At 37.0% G+C, this 22,824-nt stretch overlaps 1 protein-coding gene across 2 annotated transcripts in view; it reads right to left on the bottom strand.

Annotated features, from left to right (window-relative positions):
* Positions 1-1,083: 1,083 nt before the first annotated feature.
* Positions 1,084-22,824, bottom strand: part of SLC5A12 (solute carrier family 5 member 12) — a 37,314-nt gene continuing 15,573 nt past the window's right edge. For both annotated transcript variants that reach the window (XM_001380125.5, XM_016423459.2), the window contains exons 8-15: positions 20,809-20,897; positions 15,239-15,351; positions 14,065-14,132; positions 12,414-12,500; positions 10,129-10,307; positions 4,112-4,215; positions 2,986-3,113; positions 1,084-2,246 (exon numbers count right to left, since the gene is read on the bottom strand). In XM_001380125.5, coding sequence (XP_001380162.1) covers positions 2,097-2,246; positions 2,986-3,113; positions 4,112-4,215; positions 10,129-10,307; positions 12,414-12,500; positions 14,065-14,132; positions 15,239-15,351; positions 20,809-20,897 — 918 coding nt within the window. In that variant the 3' untranslated portion in view covers positions 1,084-2,096. The remainder of the gene's footprint in view (positions 2,247-2,985; positions 3,114-4,111; positions 4,216-10,128; positions 10,308-12,413; positions 12,501-14,064; positions 14,133-15,238; positions 15,352-20,808; positions 20,898-22,824) is intronic.

The following is a 22,824-nucleotide window of genomic DNA, read 5'->3' as shown; positions in this document are numbered from 1 at the left end:
TCTGGTGCAGACTGTAATAGTTTGCCATCTCTGTTATGGAAGGAAATATGTCCAATTTGGTCTCACAAGATCTGGATTCTTGTTCCCACTTTGCTACTAATTAGCTGTGTGACCTCCATGATAATTAAACCATTCTGGGTCTCATTTTCCCTTGGAGTACATCATCTCTTAGGTCACTGATCTAGTAACATTCATTTTCTTCAGAGAAACAACTGCCATATTTAAACATTTTATCTCCCCCACTCCTACCACGGCATCTTCTCCTCTCCCAGACATGCATACTAAGAAGACAAGGCATACCTTTCCTCCATGTTTCCCACTACTTGATCTTGGAGTTTTGATTGACATGGCCAAGACAATCAATGGCATAGAAATTAAGAGAAAGGAGCTTAAGGGCTATTAAATGTTTAAAGGCCTCATGAACATTGACATAAAAGAGTATTTTAACTCTAATTCAGTGTGAAATCAGTGGTAACTGAGAGCTGTCTATAGACTCCTTCATCCCACTGCTCTTTAATGATAAAAAAAGTTTGTAAATGTAAATAGTATGTGTTTTAATTTAAATAGTAGGTATATAAATACTATATTTAGAAAATGTTTTCATAAATATACAAAGTATGTAAATATATAGTATGTAAAATATATAGCATGGAAATAAATATAGTATATATAGTATATAAATATATATAGTATGTGAAAATATGTAATATATATAGTATGCAAATACTATATTTAGAAAATGTTTTTGTAAATAATATATAAATATATAGTATGTAAAATATATGATATGTAAAATGTAGTATATAAACATATAGGATGTAAATACTATATTTAGAAAATGTTATAAAAATTGGGTATAGCTTAGTTTGGAGAAGAGATGTCATAGGGATAGGCAAGATTCTGAGTTTCAGATATAAGGAGGGCTGCTACAGTGTCATAACCTTATAGAATTGGAAAATATTTCAATGATAGTTTATAATGTTCCCCTCTTTTCTGTTTTTTTTATTATGCTTTGTTTATTATGACAAGCGATTAATGGATAACATAAAGTAATATTGCCAAAATAAATGCCTTAAAATGTAATTCATCTTTTTTAAGTTTTATTTTAGTTTTCTTAAATATTTTTCCATGTTTACATGATTCATTTTCTTTCCCTTCCCTCTTCCTGCCACCCTCCCAGAGCCAACAAGCAATTCCACTGGGTTGTACAAATGTTATCACTTGATACCTATTCCCATATCATTCATGTTTGCTATAAAGCAGTCTTTTAAAGCCCAAAGCCCAAATCATGTACCCATATATACAAGTGATAAGTGGTAAGTCATGTGTTTTTCGTTTGTCTTTCTTCTCCCACAGTTCTTAGATTATTGCATTGCGACTGGTAGTAAAGTCCACATTGTGATGCCCTCTTTTTTACCAATGCAGAAATCAAGGCATAGGGAGGTTAAATTACCTTCTTCACACAGGTGATAAATGGCAAAGCCATGGTTTGGACCCATCCTCCAATTCCAGATCCAACACCTCTGTCCCACAGTGTGTGCCATGGCATCGTGTAGAAGTCACACTCTTGTAGGGGAACAGATTCCATCTGAAATATGTAGGTGGATTGTGAGCAATGAGACCTGTCTAGTAGTGGAATGGACTGCCTCATGGAGGGGGTGAATGCTTTGTTACTAGAACTCTTCAAAGCTGCATCTTGGCAACTACTGGTCAGGGATGTTGATAGAGGGATGGGCAAGATGCCTCTCAGTTCCTTCCAAAGTTGAGGATTTTGATGAACCTCAAATCAACTTTTAATTGAGTTGTGATCATGAATGGAATGACAGGTAGAAAAGAAGGTACCTTCCAAAGCAGAGCATCCTTGGGAAACAGGTCTCCTATCTGCTTTATTCATATTCATAAAAAACAAAACATAAATACATATCTGAAATGTGTACTGCCTGGAAGTGTAAGCGTGCTTTTCAACCAACCAACTATAATCCCAAAAGCAAGACTGGTAGTTTAAAGAGGAAGGGAATGTGGGCAGGCATGTTTCTGTCTCAGTGTGTGTCTGTGTTGCAGGGAACAGTATTGGGACAAGAAGCAGATTTCAGTCCCTACAAATGGGTGACTTTCTCAGCAGCCAGATTGGTATAGCTTTTCTCATAAGGATTATAGCCAGGGAGATGGTCCTGATTGTCTTTGAATCCATTCTGCAGGGCAGATTCAGTTCCCTGTTTCCAGGCATTGTCATTTTCAAGGTCCTCCTGAGGAAAATAAAAGCAAAAGGTTATGGCATTGTTCATGGCTTCTCCCCAAAGCATCATGTGCCATCCTGGCCCATAAGGGACACAATATAAGATGAAACCCATGGAAAGACCTTAGGAACCAACATTCCATAAACCCAAGATGCCATAGGATCCTTAGAGGCTTGACTATTTGACAGAATGAATTAGTTCTCATTAAGACCTATGGAATACTCCCAAGCTAAAAGGAAAGTTTGAGAAATTTTGGAGCAAATTTGAAATGAAATCAACAAATGCTATATATTATTTCTGGGCAAAATATTCTATAGTTGATATGTGAAATGGACAGTTATTACTAATACTGAGAATTTCAGAGTCTAAAATCACATTTCTGCATTCTTGCCCTAAGTCCCCTTCTCTTCCAGTATGAGCTGCATTTTATCTATGGGTTTGTTGAAAATACCCTTGGATTCATCCTTTATTTCCCCCCAAACGAGTCCTTTGATTTCTATATTTTAAAAGATTAGCTTTCTCTGGAAAGGGCTTGGATTAGTTCTGGAATTCTAATTTGGGCATATTTCAAAGTTTGACCTGGAGAAAGCTAAAGAGCAAACTAGCATCTCCCTCCAGGGGGAAACAGACATTAGTCTATTGACTTGACTCTTCTCCAGCTGCCCATGTTAATCCAATTGATTCAACCCACTGTAAAACAAAGCTTGAGATAAATTATAGGCATTATGGCAGTGAAAAGCCAACTCACATGAATTGTCTCTCCATCATGTTGAACTCCACACCAGCATGCTGTCTTACATTTTTTAGACCAAAAACAAAACAAATTCCCAACTGGTCGAATCAATTGTGGTTGAATATTTTCGCCTTTCTCTGGACCTGTAAAATATTTCCCAATAGCATTTGCAGCCTTGCCTAAAGAACAGTAGACTCAGGTTTTATTTTCCACTCTACCACAAATGCATTGAGTGACCCTGTTCAAGACATTTGCCTTCTCTGGGGCTCAGTTTCCTTCCTTTGTAATAGAAGTAGATGGACCCTACAGGTTTTTCCAGGGCAGTTAGGTATCACAGCAGATAGACTGCTAGACCTAGAGTCAAGAAAATCCCTCTTTGCAAGTTCAAATCTGGCCTCAGATACTTCCTAGCTGTGTCACCCTGGGCAAGTCACTTCACCTCATGGGTAAAATGAGTTGTAGAAGGAAATGGCAAACCACTCTAGTATCTTTGCCAAGAAAACCCCAAATGGGATCATTCCTTCCTCTGATTCTTTCTCTTTGTATTCTCATGTCTTCTGTTCTTTCAATTCAAACACTAGCTTGGGTGTTTCATTTACCGTTTCTGGGTTTTGGTTTCTTAAGCAGTAAAGTGAAGAATTGAACTAGGAGACCTCTAAATTCCTATCCAACTCTAGACCATGACCATCCCCAGATAATAACTAACATTTATAAAGAATTTGAAGGCTGTCAAAGTACTTTAGATACATTTTCTCATTAGATCCTTAACCCTTGAGGGAGTTACTATTGTTTTTACCCATTTGACAGATGAGGAAAGTGAGGCAAGTTAGGTAACTTGCCCACACTCAACTATCAAGTGTCTGAGGCAATTGAACCCAGGTTTGCTCTATTCCAAGTCCAAACTGGAGATTTATCTGTTAAACCACCTAGGAAAGAAATTCAGCACTATTTTCCACAGAGAGGAAGGTGGATAGGTAAGGAAATGGATACTTTTGGAAATGGGCTAGAGTTGCTGTTTGGTACCCTGAGAACCACATCCTTTTGACCACTTCAAAATCCCACTCCTGCACACAAGGTCAGCTCTGCCAGAACTAGAATTAATTTTGATTGGAGCCGGAAACATTCGATGGATGATGCCAACCTGTTACCAAGCTGATGAGGAAACCAGCGAGGATGCATCCCAGGCTCCCCACAGCACTGTAGTAAAGGTAGGAGAGAGAGTACCAAGTTTCAGCCAGGGGTGGTCTGTGGAAATACAGAGAGAGAAGCGATTACTGCCGTGGCCTTGGATTCTGTGCCAGCCATCACAGGAAGGGTGGAAGCCACTTGGATAAGGTGAAACCCAAAGAACCAGAGGCTCACGGAACCCGCTGCTGGCTCGCAGGGCATCTCACCAGTCAGCAAAGCTAAGCCTTGGAGCCTTTCATGGAGTCTGATTAGGCAAGTGACATCTTCCTTTATCGCCTGGCTATTTCAAGCAAATCAATCTTAGTAGTTATTCCTATTAGCTGGGGCTCTCTCATTCATTAGGTACCACTCACATCAGCCCTAAGAGGTAGGTGGAGCAGCTACTGTGACTCTACTCACTTTGCAAGCAAGGATTCCATGACCCAGAAAGCACCAATAATAATTGGTGATTTTATATAGTATTTAACAGTTATCTCATGATAATAATAATAGTAATATTAATAATATTTTAATATTTAATACTATTAACAATGGTTTTATTTAATAACATTAGCAATAATTTTATTTGATATTAATATTAATTTTATTTAATAATATGACTATTAATAACTAATGTTGTTGATAATGGTAATAATAATCATCTCTGATAATAACAGTAACTATTATTTAGATAGTGTTTTAAATTTGGCAAAGCACTTCATAAATCTTATTTGATCATCAAAACAACCTTGTGAGTTATGGGCCATTATTATCCTCATTTTACAGATGAGGAAACTGAGAAAAAGGTTAAGCAAAGTGCTTAGAAATATACAAGTAGTCAGTGTCTGAGGCAGGATTCCATATCACCATGACTTTATTTGCCCATGGTTGCATTAATAGGAGTAACAATAAGGCACAATGGATAAAGTACTAGGTGTGGAGTTAGGGAGACTCCTCTTCCAGAGTTCAAATCTGGCCTCAGATCCTAACTAGCTTAGACCCCTTACTAGCTATGTGATCCTGGGCAAGTCACTTTAACTTGTTTGCCTCAGTTTCCTCATCTGAAAAATGAGCTGGAGAAGGAAATAAGGAAATGGCAAACCTTTCCAGTATCTTTGCCAAGAAAATCTCAAATGGGGTCATGAAGAGTTAGACAGGACTAAAATGACTGAACAAGAATAGCATGAATGGGAAATGGAGAAAACATGGTATCATCAGAGAGTTCTGCCCTTGTTTTTGTTTCTGACTAGATGTTACTGCACAGGTCATTTCCTCATCTGAAATAATAAGAATATACATATAGATTAGGATAGGGACTGGACCATTGATACAGTGATAAGCAAATTCCCTCTATTACTAGGACTGGACATTATCTCTACATCTCATTTTTTTAGAGAGTTTCTTGGTGCACTGAAAAGTTAATTGCCTTTTCCAGTCACAAAATCAGTTTATTTCTTCAGACTTGAACCCAAATATTCCAATTATGTATCCACTAAACCAAATTTCTTTCTTTCAATATGTATTGTATGGATTCAGAAAGTCCTGGAATTTCAACTCAATTTGAAACAATACACACTTAAGGGCCTACTCTATGCCAGACTCTGAGCATACAAAAAGAGATAGTAGAGTCTTAGAGGGGCAGATAGGTGGCTTGGCATCTGGAAGACAGTTCAAATCCACCCTCAACCACTTACTAGCTATGTAGTCCTGGGCAAGTCACTTATTTCTCAAAAAAGTAAAAAAGAAAGTCTCTAGCATCAAGAAACATAATCTAGGGGGCAGCTGGGTGGCTCAGTGGATTGAGAGTCAGGACTAGAGATGGGAGATTCTGAGTTCAAATCTGATCTCAGACACTTCCCAGCTGTGTGACCCTGGACAAGTCACTTAACCCCCGTTGCCTAGCCCTTACCACTCTTCTGCCTTGAAGCCAATACCCAGTATTGATTCCAAGACAGAAGGTAAAGGTTTAAAAAAAAAAAAAAAGAAGAAACATAATCTAAACACCTTGCCCTTGACACTGTGTAATTGTCATTAGTACTCTTCAAAAAGAAGGATGAGCGATAATTATATAATCTTGGACACATCACTTATCCTTTCTGTGATCCAGAAAAATAATTTTATAAGTTATAGACAAGTACTGCACAAATGTTATATTGGATGGAAGATTGACCTTTGGGTTAGGAAGACCCAGATTTTTTGTTTGTTTGTTTGTTTTTATAAAGATCTTTACCTGGCATCTTAGAATCAATAATAAAACTAATAAGGACTAGGAAATGGAGGTCAAGTGACTTGCTTGAAGTGACACTGCTAGGAAGTATCTGAGGTCAAATTTGAACTCAGGACCTCCCATCTCCAGGTCTGGCTTTCAGTCTACTGAGCCATCTAGCTGTCCCCCAACCCAGACTATTTCTTGTAGGAAATCTCTCTGCCTTGAATCTCTTCCCAACCTACTCACTCTTCACTCAGCTATCAAATGAATCTTCCTGAAGTACAACTGCCAGTGTCAGCCCATCTTTAATAAACACCAGTGGCTCTCTGTCACCTCCAGGATCAAAGATAAACTTTTTTGTTTGGCTTTTAAAGCATTTCATAAGCTGGTTCTTTTCACATTTTACTCAGCCCTCGGTACTGGGATCGAGTAGCCCTTGCCTCCCGGCTAACATCAACCATTTTCATAGCCATTGTGCATCGCCATCCACCATGCCTGAAACTCACCCTCTTCACTTTGCTAGTCTCCCCTTCTGTGAGAAGTATTTCCCCTTCTTCCTCAAATTAATGCCTCCCCCTGAATATACCTCCCATTTCTCTGATATATATTCTAAACATAAAATTTGGGGCATAATTGTTTTGTACATTATTACACATAATTGTACATATGTTTCCATCTTCTCTCTCCTATCAGGCTGTGAGATCTTCAAGATTTTTGTATTTATTTATTTATTGTCACTATTTGTATCCCTGGCAACTTAACACAGTTTTTGGCACATAGTAGGTGCTTGATAAATGATAGCGGGCTAGCACTTAACTTCTCAATGATCCAGAGAACAAAATGACAAATTATAGATGGCAGGCACAAGTGTGGACAAAAATAAAAAAAAATAAAGACCCCTAACTCTCATTTAAATAGTGCTTTAGTAGCCCTGGGAGAAAGATTGGCATTGGAAGTATTATTATTATTATTGCCATTTCATGGAGGAAGAAACTGAATCTCAGCAACATGAAGTGCTGCAATTAAGATGTCAGAGCTGGGACTGGAGCCAAATTCTTTCCTGATTGTATCTGTAGTAAATCACGTAATTGATTCTTAATGTACCTTCTCCCTATCAGATACTCTGAGTAAAGAGGGAGTGGAAAGAGCAAAGGTCAAGTTCTCTTCATCCAAAACTGTTTAAACAGTGCCGCACATGCTATGCCAACTAGAGGTCATTCTCCTAGAGTGGTGTTTTGTGTAGAATTCATAAACTTTTAGAAAATTGATCGATTTTTCTTTTGTAACTCTATACATTTTGCTATTTTATGCATTTTTAAGTATTATTCTGAGGAGGGGTTGAAAACTAACCTTAAAAAGTTAAGAATTCTTGCCATAAAATGATAGGGTTGGATTAGATGGTTTTCCAAATCTGAAACCAGTCCTACAAACATTCCTGACCCCTAGGGCCTGAGTATACAGAGACAAAAGGGAGGAAAACACATTCCCTGCCCTCAAAGAGCTTGTGTTCTCCTTGGGAATAAATCAAGTAGATGACTACCTACCTACTAAAATTTTGGGGCAGGCAAAGTAGTTAAAAAAAAAAAGGAAGCAGTACTTGATTTGAGGTTTGAAATAATCCAGGAGAGAGTGCATTTCTGGTAGTGAAAATTATTTGTACCAAAGCACAAGATGAAATACTGAGATTGGGGGACCCAAAAATAGGTCAGTGATGCTATCTTGGCCATAAATCTGAAATTTTGTGAGGGAAGCAAAAACATGATTCCTGTGAGCTACAGGATCTTTCATGATGAATTCCTAAGGAAGAAACTGAACTTCAGTTAGTATAAACCAGAATCTTCTTTAAAGGAAGAGACAGAATGGAATAGTGGAAAGAATATTGGACATAGGATTTAGGACACTTAGGTTCAAAGCTTATCTGTGTTATTTACAGCTGTGGGATGATGAGCAAGTCATTGGACCCCCTTTTGGACAACAATGCCCAAGTAATTCCATAATTTGTTGGGTTATTAGATAGTTTAGAGAATATTTTAGAACATCACATGACAATCAGTTGGTGCCATTGTCAAGTCTGTCTTTGTTATGCCTTGACTTGTCACCTTCTTTGCTACTTTACTATAAAGGGTAGAATTGAGTCTACTCTCTAGGAGGAAAATGACAGAACAGCAAAAATTAAACTTTCATTAATTATTCATGCTATTATTCTGTCAAGGGTTCCACCATTATATGAATTCACCCTTTCTCTATGTTTTTAATTGATTTCCAAGTATTGTCAGTTCCACCTTACAGGGTTTTTCATTCTTCCTCTTAGCTCTACTTACTTTTTATCTGGTCATCATTCTAATTCAGGCCCTCATCACCTCTTGTCTGGGATATTGGAATTGTCTCCCTTAGTCTCTCCTATTTCTAATCCATCTGTTTATAATTTAATAATCCTATTTCTAATATAGCTACCAGTGATCATTTTGAAAACCCTTACCTTCTGTCTCAAAATCAGTAATAAGTATCCATTCCAAGGCAGAATAACAGTAAGGGCTAGGCAGATGGTGCCCAAAGTCAGACAGTTGTAACGTTTCTGAGGCCAGATTTAAAACTAGGACCTCCCATCTCTAGACCTGACTCTGTCCACTGAGCCATCTAGGTGCTCCCAGTGAAATATTTCTAAAGCAAAAAGCTAACCATGGAATTCCTGCTCAAAAAATGGGCTCCTTCTTGCCTATATGATAAAATACCAACTTCTCTATCACTCGAAGTCCTTCACAATATGGCACCAGCTTACCTTTCCAGGTTTATTATGTATTCATAAATTTTATGCAATTTGCCTCGTAGCCACATTGGCCAGAATGTACTGTTCCTTGTACAAAGCATCCGATATGCTTATCTCTGAGTCTTTGTACAGGTTTTCCTTCATGCCTAAAGTGTAGCCCTTCCTACTCCTCAGGCACTTATAAATTCAAATTTCAAGACCTCAGAGAAAGTTGAACCTTCTACATGTGGCTATTTCTGAGATCTTCTCTGATCTTCTCTCCAAGACTCCTCTCTCTGAAATCACCCATAAGTTTATATATGGCTTTCCCTATTAGTTACAGATAAATTGCAAATGCCTGACTCCCAACTATTTGCTCTTAAATCTCATTTATTCTTGGAGGTAGCCAGTGGGACCCCTTGGTTCATAGAATTTAGAACTGGAAGAGGCAGATGAGGTTAAGTGCTTTGGCCAATTTTACAAAGGGAGTGTGAAGCAGATCTATTTTCAAACACAGCTTTTCTTAATTCCAAATCCAAAGCTTTCTTTCCCAATAGAGTTCTTCTCTGTAAACAGGTTGATATTTTTTGTTTTATTTTATGTGCAGCAAAAACATTGGGTAGATAGAACTTTCACTGCATAAGACACTGAGATTGCTTGCACCAAGGCAAGGAGTATGGCCAGTCTGTAACCACAAGGTTGGGAAGGAAAGGAAGACTCTAGGAGAGAAGCACCACACTAATTTGATCCTGGAAGTAATATATTTCTTTCTTCCCCTTCAAAAACCAAAATGTCTCCTTTCCCAGCTGAGCTATACCCATGATAAGACCAAGGTTGACTGGTGGCTCAGACTGGCCCACTTAGAGTGCTTCCAAAACAGTGGTCTTCTTGAAAGAGGAAAGAATTTTCCCTCCAGATCTCTTTTCATATTTCGCAGAGAAAAGAAAATATCTATCAATCAAACCTAACATTGACAAATATACTTTGCTTTAATAAACTTCTACAGTCTCCAAAGTCATTTTTGTTGTGAATATACCTGTTAACAATCACTGGTGGAACTGCTGTGGATAATGATTCTGTCATGTTCAGTTGGATGCATTGGTCTGTTGATAAAACCAATGGCTTGGTCTTGATAGCTGGGGCAGGGAATATAAACCCCCCAATAGCCACCCAGAATGACAAGGTGATTCCAGTTAGGAGGCCCCCTAATGCACCCTTCAGGAAAGAAAAAGAAATTAGACACTGAAAAGCCATTTCAAAGTATGAATGAAAAATAAGTATTGTTGTTGAAAAACTGGTGAGTTGAGGAGATAGATTACATTCTTGTTTCTGTCTCCTGGAGACAATGTGCTCCCCTCCCATCTCTTCTCATCTCCCCCTTCCCCTACCACCTCCCCCCACCCTGCCCACACTGCAGCCTTATTTAGAAGCCAATTTGTTCCTCACTTAAAGCATCATGTGCACAGGTTCTTGGGCTTCAGAATTTTAAACTGTAAAAGAGGAGTGTCAACTCAGAATGGTTGTATCTCCTCCTGAAAAGGTAAATTTTCCTCTATTCCCAGGGAGCCAAGTTTTCCAGAGATAAGGAGGACCTGCTTCCACAGGAAGTTTATATCATCATCATTCTCCAAACATGATTGTTAGTTGTCATTCACATCTTTTATCAGCTACCTTTTTTTGCCCAGAGCAAAATCTACTTAATTCAATTTAGTGAATCAACCATTAATTAACTACTATATTCCAAGAACTATACTAGTTGCTTTGACTATGGTGACAAAATGAAACAGGGCCATCCCAGAAAAAGGTTGCCTTCATACAAATAAATACAAAGCATGGGCAAAATAATTTAATGAGGGAAAGAGAATTAACAACTTAGGGAAATGGGAAAAACCTGTCTAAGATGCCATGCCTAGTCTGTGCCAAGTTCTGGGGCAAAAGAAAAAGAGGTAAGAATCTTAAAGCCTTGCTTCCCAGGAACTTAAAATCTAGGGATTCCTCCAAGTCGGAGGTGAGGAAGGAGATATTCCAAATCTGAGACCATCCAACAAGGTCAACGTTTAGAAAAAAATGAACATTCCCTTAGAAAATTTAAAAATCGAGAATTTTATGGGTCTTCATTAGATCAATCAATCATTCCCTTTTGGCCATGGAAGGGTAAATTATTGACTTATATTGGCTGATCTAACTGGAACCACTCTTCTACTTTCAGTGCCTAATTAACATCCCCGGTCTGGCTCTGTCTGTCCAGTTAAAGTGAGTTATGAATTGGTCTTTGTACTGATCAAAATAAAGTGAATTTAATCAACTTGGACTGACAGAGAAAAGGAAGGACAGAGATGGAGGAAGGAGGACTTCTTCCTTAAAGTTTAAAATAAACCTTTAAAGTTCCTCCCAGCTTTAAACCTATGATGATAGAACAACTTGACCAAGAGTAGGAGCTAGAATTCATCCCTGTCATAGAAAAAAAAGACTATGATACAATATTTTTAAAAATTCTAATAGATTACTGGACAACAAAATGATAGCTTTCTTGCTCTTGTTAATAGATCTTGCACTATTGGGTTGGGTTCAACTTTCTCACTTAATATCTATGTGACCTTGGGTAAGTCATTTAATCACTGATTCAGTTTTCTTATCTGTAATGTAAGGGAGATGAATTACCACAGTGCCTGGAACAAAATAGGTGCAGAATAAATTGTTTTATTTGATTGATTAAATGGTTAGATGAAGTGAAATGTTTCTGCTCAGTTGATAGTTCTCTCTCTCTGTATCTCCCTTTGTCTCGCTCTCTGTCTCTGTCTCTGTCTCTCTCTCTCCCCTTTCTCCTAGTCTCTCTTCCTCCCCAATCATGAGCATCTTGAGGGCAAGGACTCTGTCAACTTCCTCTCTTTTCTCTTAAAACTCCCCCTGTCACCCTATTCTCCTCTAACTCTTCTCTTGTCCTCTTACTCTCTCGTCTGTCCTTTCTATTTTTCCCTTTTTTTTCCTTTGGAGCACTTAGATGCATACATGTCCTCAGTACTTATAAGACCATAGATAAATAGTTGATGACTGTATTTGTATAACACAGGTTTGGAATTCTCATAATTTTCTCTTTATTCAGAATTTTAGGCTTCAGCCTCAATAGTTTTGATTAAGGAAGTGAAAGGGGTTTGGGGAGAAAAGGAGGGAAGGGGATTCTTCAATTTGCCTATCTAATGGAAATGGTTTTTCAGACCTATAGAGAGATATCTTTCAATTTTGAACTGCTGCCTGAGGCAAAGGGAAATAAGGAGAGACTGGCAAAGGGAGGATATTTCACTAATGGTTATCAGCTCTTACCTTCCAGTTGACAAAAGGAAATACAATTCCCAAAGTGAATAGGCCAAGCATGGGTCCCCCACACATGCCATGGATGCTCAGAGCAGCCTACAGAACAAAAGGCACAAAGAGAAGACAATCATATCTCATTTGGACTTGGTCCTGGTGAGACCCTTGGATGTTCATTATCTTTCCAATTTGCTCATGATATCCCTCATGTCTAGAATATCCTCTCCATCCCTATCTATACCTGTTAAAATACAATTTATCTTTCAAAGCCTAGTTCAGGTGCCATCTCTTTCATAAAACTTGCCCAGATTACTTCACTGCCCCGATTCCTCTAGCTAAAAAGAATCCCAACTCACAAACTTCTTTCAGCACAGAATCTAGAACTAAAAGAAACTTGAAAAAGCATTTAGTCCAATTCTCTAACTCCATTTTATGGATGCTCTAGCATGAGGATCAAGGAAAAGGAATTGGGGATACTGGGCTAAAAGAAGAATTAAAGGAAGAAACATTTACTTTATTCTGGCTATAATAGATAAGAAAAATTTAATTTAAACTTCTTAGATACATAGGAAAGATATAGAAATAATTTCTTGGAAATTGCATAGAGGCAGATCAAGGAAAGGAAAAAAGCTTTGATATTGGAGCTATTCAAATTGGAATGGGTCACTGGAGATCATGGATTCTCCCCATCACCAGACATCTTCAAGCAAAGGCTGAATGAATACATGTTATATAAGCTGGAGAGGGGATTCTGGTTGTAGTATGTATTAAACAATGTGGCCTCTCATCTCTGAGATTCCTTGATTCCATAAGATGATCAAAGGTCCCTTCCAGGTTGAGAATGCTCATCCACCAAAATGTGTGACTAAAGCCACTGTTTCCCAAGGTTTATTTCAAGAGAAATAAACAACTCATGTACATCTTTTTAAGGAACTGTGGACTAACAGGACTGAAGGCAGCCTTTACTCACAACTAGTACTTAATAAAACAATCCTAGCATTTTTCCCTCCTGATTGATGGTATTAATTCAAAACTGCTTTTGCTTTTGTATAGCAGAGAAAGCTAATTTAATGACTTCCAATTTACTATACCTGGGAGAGTCAGGAAGTTGATAAAAGCAATTGTCTATACAACTGGAAGGGGAAAAGAAACTAGCCCCAGTAATAAAGCATCAATTGATCTTCCAAAAAATATCTACCCTAAGGGATAAAAGATGAAGCTAGTGTTCTAGCTTTGAAATATTAATGTAGAATCTAAAGACCATTGTTGTATTTGTGGTTTATATTTATAGAGTATACAATTTCTTTGAAATCCTAAAACAATTTTAATAGCTAACATTTATAGGATGCTTCAAGATTTGCATGTTATATATCCCTAGAGTCTTGTAAGAACCCTGGAAGTTAGGTGCTATTATTAAGCTCTGAATGACAGATAAGTGACTTGCCTAAAGTTACACAGCTCATAAGGGTCTGAGACATGGTTTGATTTGAGGTCTTCTTGACCCCAAGTCCAGTACTCTAGCCATTGGTGCTACTTAGATTCCTCAATGAGAAAAAGTTTTGAAAGCTGTCTAGCCCAACCATCATCCATTTGTATATTGACAAGAAAACATCCCTATATCCTATTAGAAAATTCAAAACACACACGCATAGGTATACAATACCTGTACAACACCCCCCATGAAGGATGCCGCAACTGCCATGGAGGTACAAAGAACTCCAAATAACAAGCCTGAAAAAGAGAATGGTCACTTGAATGAATTCTGGGAATCTTGTCTCCCTTTGTGATATGAGCTGGACTCTAGAATAATCAGCTTCAAAAAGTATCTTGATAAATAAATAAATGGATCTTGTTGAATGCTATACTAACCTGTGAAAATTAACTCAAACAGGGTTTCAGGAGGGTCTTACCTACAGTAAGCATTAAACATATAGACATCCTCTTTCTGGGAAATGAATAAGAGTAAAAAAGGGGTAGGTAGACACAGATTGCTGTGTGCCCATCAGAAGCCACCATTTTGAAGTTGGATGGAGCCAAAAATTAAAAAAAAAAAGGTACTGAAATCTGGGTTCAGTCCCCCAAAGCCATTTGGCCTTGGGCAAATTATCTTTCTCTTGGTTTCAATTTCTTCGTCATCATATTATGAAACACTCTCTCATTGCTAGTACCCTTCCTCCCATGATACTTTCCATTTAACTACTCCATGTGCATATATGTACTTCCTGGTTCAATTTATGCTGAATATATTACATATATATTTTTGTCTCCTCTATTAGAATATAAACTCATCAAGAATAGAAATTGTTTCATTCTTGGCGTTTGCATCTATAAATCTTAACATAGAGCCTAGCACATAGTAGGCACTTTATAAATATGTATTTGATTATTTGATTTCCTTCCTTCTTTACATGGCTGTTTCAAGGATCAGATTAGATAAACAATGTAAAATTGAATATAATACATTCTTTGGGGCACTTAATATACATGTATGTATTTATACTTGTATGTGGGTACATATGCATTTACATATTTATATACATACATATTCATTTGTTTCACTTATGTCTGACTCTTCATGACCCCATTTGGAATTTTCTTGTACTCAGGTCTTCTGATTCAAACTGAATACTTTTTCCATTACAACACAGCACCTCTCACGGGCTGTTTTTCACTAGGTATTACTATAGCTCTCTCTATATATACACACACATGTGTGCCTCTGTCTGTCTACAATCCTGTATTTAAAGTCCCAGCCTAGAGATGGGAAGACTTCAAAAAGAGCCCCAGAATGAGTTAAGAGAACAGGGTAGAATAAGAGGTCCATTGACTGTACCCACATAAGCCTTTACTGATCCAGGTGCCCAGCTTGTCGGTGAGGTTGGGAAAGCAGCTCTTGACGAAATCTTCAAAAGTCACTGTTGCTAAGGCATTGATGCTGGCGGCCACTGTGCTGCAGCGAGAGAGAACACAGGAGACCACTAGCCCCATGACACAAGCTTTCCATCATTCTATGAACCCAGTGGGTTGAGCAGGTCATTGAGATCACATCATTTCCAAAGGTTTTTGGAGCAACCAGGTGGTGCAGTGAATAGAGTATTGAGCCTGGAGTCAGCAAGACCTATGTTCAAATCTAGTCTTGGATATTTTATAATTGGAAAATCCTGGTCAAGTCATTAATCCTGCTTGACTCAGTTTCCTCATCTGAAAAATGAGGTGGAGAAGGAAATAACAGACCATTTCAGTATCTTTGCCAAGAAAACCCCCCAAAGGAGTCACAGAGTCAGACATGACTAAAATGACTCTATAACAAGGGCTTACCTGCTTGCATTAGTGAACCTTTTCAGGGCTCTTTCGACTTGAATATAACTTTAGTTAGTCAATACTGGTTTTGACTACTTTTTAAAAATATTTGTTTTTCTAAGAAAAGAATGTTTAGGGTAGTCTAAAGGTAGAAAAAGCTGTAATGGCTATTTAAAATAATAATAAATATAAGAACGGGATTTGGAACACAATCCCTTCTATATGGTGGGTGTTTAATAAATGACTTTATTTAATTTAATTTAATTAAACTTAATTTAATTCTTCTGGGAATTAGAGCCCAGTATCTGATCCTAGCCAGTATTCTTTGTATGTATATTCTGATGCAAGGAAAAATAGGACAAAAAATTGAATGCAAGATGTGTTTCTATTTCTATTTCTCTCATCCACCTTCTCCAGAGACAGGAAATATCAGGTGCTCCCTTCAGTTTCGTCCTGGAGTTCTCAATCTTTTTTTTTTTCCTGGACCCATTTTTCCATCTGGTGAATCCTATGGGCCTTTTCTCAGAATAATCTTTTCTTTTTTTATTTTATTTAATTGATTAAATACAATTCTTCCATGGTTACATGGTTCATGTTCTTCCCCCACCCCCACCCTGGTAGCCTACTTGCAATTCCACTGGGTTTTACATGTGTCATTGACCAAGGCCTATTTACATATTATTGATATTTGCACTAGAGTTATCATTTAGAGTCTACACCCCCAGTCCTATCTCCATTGACCCATGTGATCAGACAGTTGTTTTTCTTCTGTGTTTCTACTCCCACAGTTCTTTCTCTGGATGTGTATAGTGCTCTTTCTTACAAGTGCCTCAGAAATGTCTTGGATCATTGCATTGCTGCTATGATCTTTTTAAATACATAAAAATAAGATGTATAAGATTGCAAAGCAAACCAAAGGTTAATGAAAATATAATTTTTCTTATCTTTGTCCATAGACCTCCAGAAAATCTAGCCACAGCCCCCAGATTAAGAACCTCTGATCTAACAGATGGAGTCTAAATACAGATTAAAACATTCTTCACTTTATTTTGTCCATGAATTTTTCTCTAGTGTAAGACTGGAAAGTATGCATTTTATGGTAATATTTGTACAATATAAAGCCTTCTTTGAGGAGGGAGAAAAACAGAGTGGGACAGATTTTGGATCATAGCTAATGTGAAAATTTAGAAGCATATTTATATATGTTATATATATTATATATAATAAGCATAACTTATTACATTGTATGACAAATCATTTTTATAATATTATTGTCATATTATGTACATGTTATAATTTGGAAAATAAAAATAAATGGCAACTCACCAAAAAAAAGAACCCCTGATCTAGAATGAAGTAAGCAGAGAGTGAAGTATCGTTAGGATACTTTGAGGTTGTGAAAAATGTTAGATGCCATAGAAAGAGTCAAATAAGTTTTGCTCTGAGGTCCAGAGATGTAGTATAGAGCTACAAGGAAACTATGAAATAAAGTGTTTTCTTTTTAATTTCTCATAACTAAATTAAGCTCACTAGGTCAGGGACAACTTAATCAATTACCATTTTCAAGCTTCCATAGTGGATATTTATTCATTTGCCAGGGATCTCTCTTCCCAGCTCCTAAAATAATACCTGACACATAGAAGAAGACAGATAAGAGTTGTTTGTTGAAAGAAATGCACATCATTTTCAAGGGCTTCTGATTTCAACTTCCTGGCAGAGTAATTATATAGCATTTATTGCTGGTTATGTAGCATTTAATGATACAGACTAGTCCTTGGTATCTACCTGTTTGACAACATAGTGGGTTGAGCGCTGGACTCAGACATTCAGGAAGGGCTAAGTTGGAATTCTGCCTCACACATTTGCCAGCAGTGTGAAGCTAAGCAAGACATTTAATATCCCTCTACAAAAATGATACTAATAAGAAGTCCCTATTCCACTAGGCTATTATAAGAATCAAAAAGGATAACAAGTAACATGTTTTTCAAACTTTGAAGGGCTCCATAAAGTCAAGCTATCATTCTTGTTGTGGCGGATGTTATTGTTTCAGTATCAGAGGTAACAGGGCTAAGAATTGCCCTGACTGCTTCTAGGAAGACTAGATATTCAGATGCTAAGCTTTTCATACTGCTAGTAACAATTAATCTATTTATTCTCTCTGAAAACACAAGCTCTTTGCGCCTATGTTATAATGCATTCTCTTACACAAAATCCCACTGACAAACTACAAACTGTCTGGGAAGACCTGTCCAAGAGCAGAAGAAAGAATGATTCAAGGAATAAATAGCAAGAAGTAAAAGCAAAGGTAAATTAAAAAAATACTCTGGATCTTCAATTTCTGCAAACTGATCAGAAAGATCTGCTCAAGTGAAGAAGAAATAATGATTCAGAGACTAAATAGGAATAAAGTTAAAGTATATTTAAATAAGTAATAAATAATAATAAATAATTAAGTAAGCCATTAAAATGTAAATATCAAATGACCTGGTGGCTGCCTATTTTTTAGGTGGCCTGTGCTAGGCTTGTGTGATACAGATAAGCAAAGAAATAGTCCTAAAGGGCAGCTAGGTAGCACAGCAAATAGAGAACCAGGACTGGAGTCAAAGGAAGGCCTGATTTTCAAATCTGACCTCAGACACTTCCTGGTTGGCTTAACCCAATTTCCTAGCCCTTGACCGTCTTCTGTTTTAGAATTGGTACTAAGACAGAAGGTAAAGGTAATAAATGAAAAGAAACAGTCCTTAACTTCATTAACATAAATGAAAATAAATGACTTTGATGAAGAAATATTTTCATTTTATCATTAAAATTGACAGAGAATTCCAGACCACCTCCCAACAGATGTTCCTCCCCAGTCCCACCCCCAAAAGCAGTTTATTATCTTAAATACCTATGAGATCAGCCTTGCAGGACACTCTAAGCTCATAAATTCAATGCATGAGAAACCTCATTTTAAGAGAGGAGTTTCTTCCCACTCTCAGATTTCAGGGTTTGAATGTTCTTTATAAAGGCTAACTATTATTATTGTGATGTGGTAGTTATTATTTCTCCATCAGAGCTGTTAACACAGATAGAATTTCCAAACAGCATATTGAGACAATTATTATTAACAAATATAGGTGTATTATTATTATTTATAATTTATATGCAATATGTTTTTATATTTAATATATTTAGAACATAATATATTTTTGGCTGTATTCTTTAATAAGAAATGGCAGGTAATAGGGGAATTTAAATTATTCAAACTGGAATCAATTTGAATTTGAGTCTAGTTCTTTCCTTTATGTGAATTAGTTATTTTTTCCAATATTGCTGTAGCTGCTATGTTTATCTAACAAACTCACACTCACAATCCCACTCTATTCAATTTTAATATGGTGTTTCAAGGTTTCTTCCATGGATACATATGCAAGAAAAGAGGATCCTCAACAGTTTTCCTCCTTCAAGCAATATTCCAAAGATGAAATAAATAATTTAAAATCTTGCAAATGGCAGCATGTAATATATCTTTGTTCTGGGGCTTATTTCTACCACTCGAAATCAGATGATTATCTAATATTATAAACATAATAGAACATAATATATTATGTAATAATATAGGCTATATTAATATATATTATAAATGTATAATAATAAAATATAATTTTATTTTATAGAGGAAGAAAATGAAGCTGAGGGATATTAAATAAATTACTTTGGTTCACCTAGCTAGGAGACATCTCAGAAAGAATCAAATTTCTGTGATTAGAATTTTCAGCTGGTTAACTTTTGTTGAATCATTGGTTTATCTGACTTATCCATCTCCTAATGTGAGATTGTCCCAGTGGGCAGCAGTAATGTTTCTATGAGCTCTATCCTGCCCCTGTTACATGGTATGGCAACGAGAGCATTGGCAGCCTTGTCTTTGGACACAGATCCTGAGTTTTTTTTAATTTAGATTCCTGACCGGCTCTATGAAGCAGATTTCTTTATTTCCTCAGACAGAGGGACCTGTTCACACAGAGGAATTGGTAGCTCTCCCAGTTTTTTATGCCTTGGTTTGAGAGAACAATCTCCTTCCCCAGAGTGTTTTAGAAGGAGAAATATCTTCCCGTCAACATCCATATCACTTTGTTGTTCAGTCATTTTTCTGTAATGTCTTACACTCATGACCCCATTTAAGATTTTCTTGCCAAAGATACTGCTGTGGTTTGCCATCTCTTTCTCCAGATCATTTTACAGATGAGAAAACTGAGGCATATCAAGTTAAATGACTTGCCCAGGGTCATACAGGTAGTAAGTGGCTGAGGTCAGCTTTGAACTCAGAAAGATGAATCTTCTTGACTCCAGGTCTGACATTCAATCCATTGTACCATCTAGCTCTAAAACTTTACACTACTATAAAAAGCAGATAGATCATAGAATTTCACAGTAGGAACAGGGAAGCCAAAAAGAAGATCTGTTTCCACACTTATCATGGATCAGAACAGTTAATGGCTAGATTTTTTTTTAATAAAGGTTACATTTGGACCCCTGACCCACACACAATCCTTTTCTTTTCTTTTTTTCTTTTTCTCTTTTCTATCTTAATCTTGACTTCTTCAGAATAGGTAACTGCAAGTTGGGAAACTCAAATTACTAACATAGATTAGAGGATAGAATACTAGGTCCGAAGACATGAAGATCTAAATTTAAATCTGTCCACAGGACCTTACTAGCCCAGGGATCCTGGACAAATCATTTAACCTCTGTTTGCCTCCTGTTCTTCAACTATAAAATGGGGATAATAATAGAATCTTTCTTCTAGGGTTTTTATGAGGATAAAAGTGAGATAATTTTTATAAAGACCTAGCATAATGCCTGGCATATAGTCAGTGCCATAAGAATGTCAATAATAATTATTATTATATTATATAAATATATTTTATATATTAATAGCATTATTCTATCCATAGCTCCTCTTTGAGTAACAGTCTCAAATAGTTGTCTGGAGAAACTGAGAAGTTAAGGGACTTATCTATGGTAATGTAACCAATAGGTATCAGGTCTTCCTGACTCCACCACTGACCCTCTATTCACTGGGCTGTATTATTTTTCATTTTCAAGTAATTTTCAGGCAGCTTACCTCAGGGTTCCACTGAAGGCACATGCAACAAAGAGTCCTGGGAGTCCTGGCATTGAGGCAAATATTTCCATTACAAAATAGGGCATCAGCTGAAAAGGTGTTGGGAGGAAAAAGGGGGAAGAAGTGATTAACCAAGTGATTAACCATAACTAAACAAAATCAGCACTCACACTAATGTAGCTTCTTCACTCAAGAAAGGAATGTGGGTCTCTTTCTGCGAGGCAGCCCATCACCTTTCAAGAGGTCGATAGAATGGGCCATCATCAAACCTCTTGGAAGTCTGTTTGTCACAATTATGTCATTCATAATTCTTAACTGTGCTGTTGCTATTATATAAATTGCTCTTCTTTCTTCATTCATCATTCACATAAGTCTTCCCAGGTTTCTCAGAATCTATCCCTCCCTTTCATCATTTCTTCTAGCACAATGATTCTATTTCCCAGTACTGGTAAGGGCTAAAAGGGGTAGCGCTCCCTTCACTTGTACAGGCTTCTTTCTTGTATAGGCCTTTCTATGAAAGCAAAGTAATTTTGGCAAGAGGGTACTCATAGTTGGGAGGATGAGAATCAAAAAAAGACCTCATGAGGAAGGTGACATTTGAGCTGATGAAGAATTGTACTCCAGGCATAGGAGATAAATCTGGCCAAGGCAGAGAGATGGGAGAGGGAATGTTTGATGTGAAGTAAGATTGGCTGGACCAAAGGGTATTTGAAGGTATGGGCAATGCAAGAGGCAGGCAGGTTCCTGAGTTCAAAGACTTTGGTTCAAATCCAATCTCAGACACTTACAGTGTGATCCTGGGCAAGTCACTTAACCTCGGTTGGCCTTAATCCTTTGGAGAAAGAAACGGCATACCACTCAAGAATCTTTGCCAAAAAAAAACCTCTCATAGACAGCATTGGCATATAATACCACAGGGTCACAAAATGTTGGACAGAACTGAAACAACTGAACAATAAATTAGGAAAATAAATGACCTAGAGTTGCTTCAATTTCATGATGAAGAAAAGAAGAAAACTATAATGGAGGAAGCTTAGTACTGAGTCTTAAAAAAGAACCAATAGTTGCATTTCAATAGAATTGGTTTCCATTCTATTCTTTGTATTTTATGCATTTAGAAGCAGCTAAATGGTGCAGTGGATAGAACTCTGGACCTGCAGTCAGAAAGACCTGATTTCATAACCAACCTCAGACATTTAATAGCTGTGTGACCTTGGGTAAGTTCCTTAGCCTATTACTGCCTCAGTTTTCTTAGCTGTAAAACAATGAAAATAATGAAACCCACTTCCCAGGGTTGTCATGAGGTTGAAATGAAATCATACTTGTAAAGTCCTTTGTAAACCTCAAACCTCTCTAAAAACAGATCCATTTGTTTCAGCAGACAGTCAAAGGAGCCTGTGACTCAAAAAAGATTAAGAATTTCTGCTTTAAAATGTTCTAATGTCTTCTATGAACTTCTAGAGAGGGAAGTAAATTAAAATGGAGAAATAATATACATAACTTCAATATACATACATACATGAAGAGAGACTTTTTTAAAAACCCACAAAGCTTAATGTATGGAATTATAAATGACCACACTTGGCCCTGAAAAAGAAATAATAATAACTAATATTTTACTATTATTATTATAGAAAATTTTTATAATAGCTACTATAAGCACTATATTAATATTATTTCATTTGATCCTCCCAACAGCTCTGGGAGATAGGTGATATTTATTATCCCTGTTTTGTAGATGAAGAATCTGAGGTAGAGGTTAAGTGACTTGTCCAGGGTCTCATAAGTAGGAAGTGTCTGCAGTTAGATTTGAACTCAGGTCTTCTGGATTCCAGACACAGGCACTCCAGTCATACTATGCTATCTAGCAGCCTTAGATAAAAGGGACCGCTTTTCCTCCTTTGCAGAAATAGGAGACTATTGGTATAGAACAGTGTATATTAATCCAAACTTAATTGATGTGTTTCTCTGCTAACCTACTTTTGTTCTTTTTTTTTTCTTGTTACAAGGGGTGAT

Source organism: Monodelphis domestica, chromosome 6 (assembly GCF_027887165.1).
Source record: "Monodelphis domestica isolate mMonDom1 chromosome 6, mMonDom1.pri, whole genome shotgun sequence".
In the NCBI taxonomy this organism is placed as follows: Eukaryota; Metazoa; Chordata; class Mammalia; order Didelphimorphia; family Didelphidae; genus Monodelphis; species Monodelphis domestica.
The sequence above is the reverse complement of the archived record's forward strand: the minus strand, read 5'-3'. Positions and strand labels throughout refer to the sequence as shown.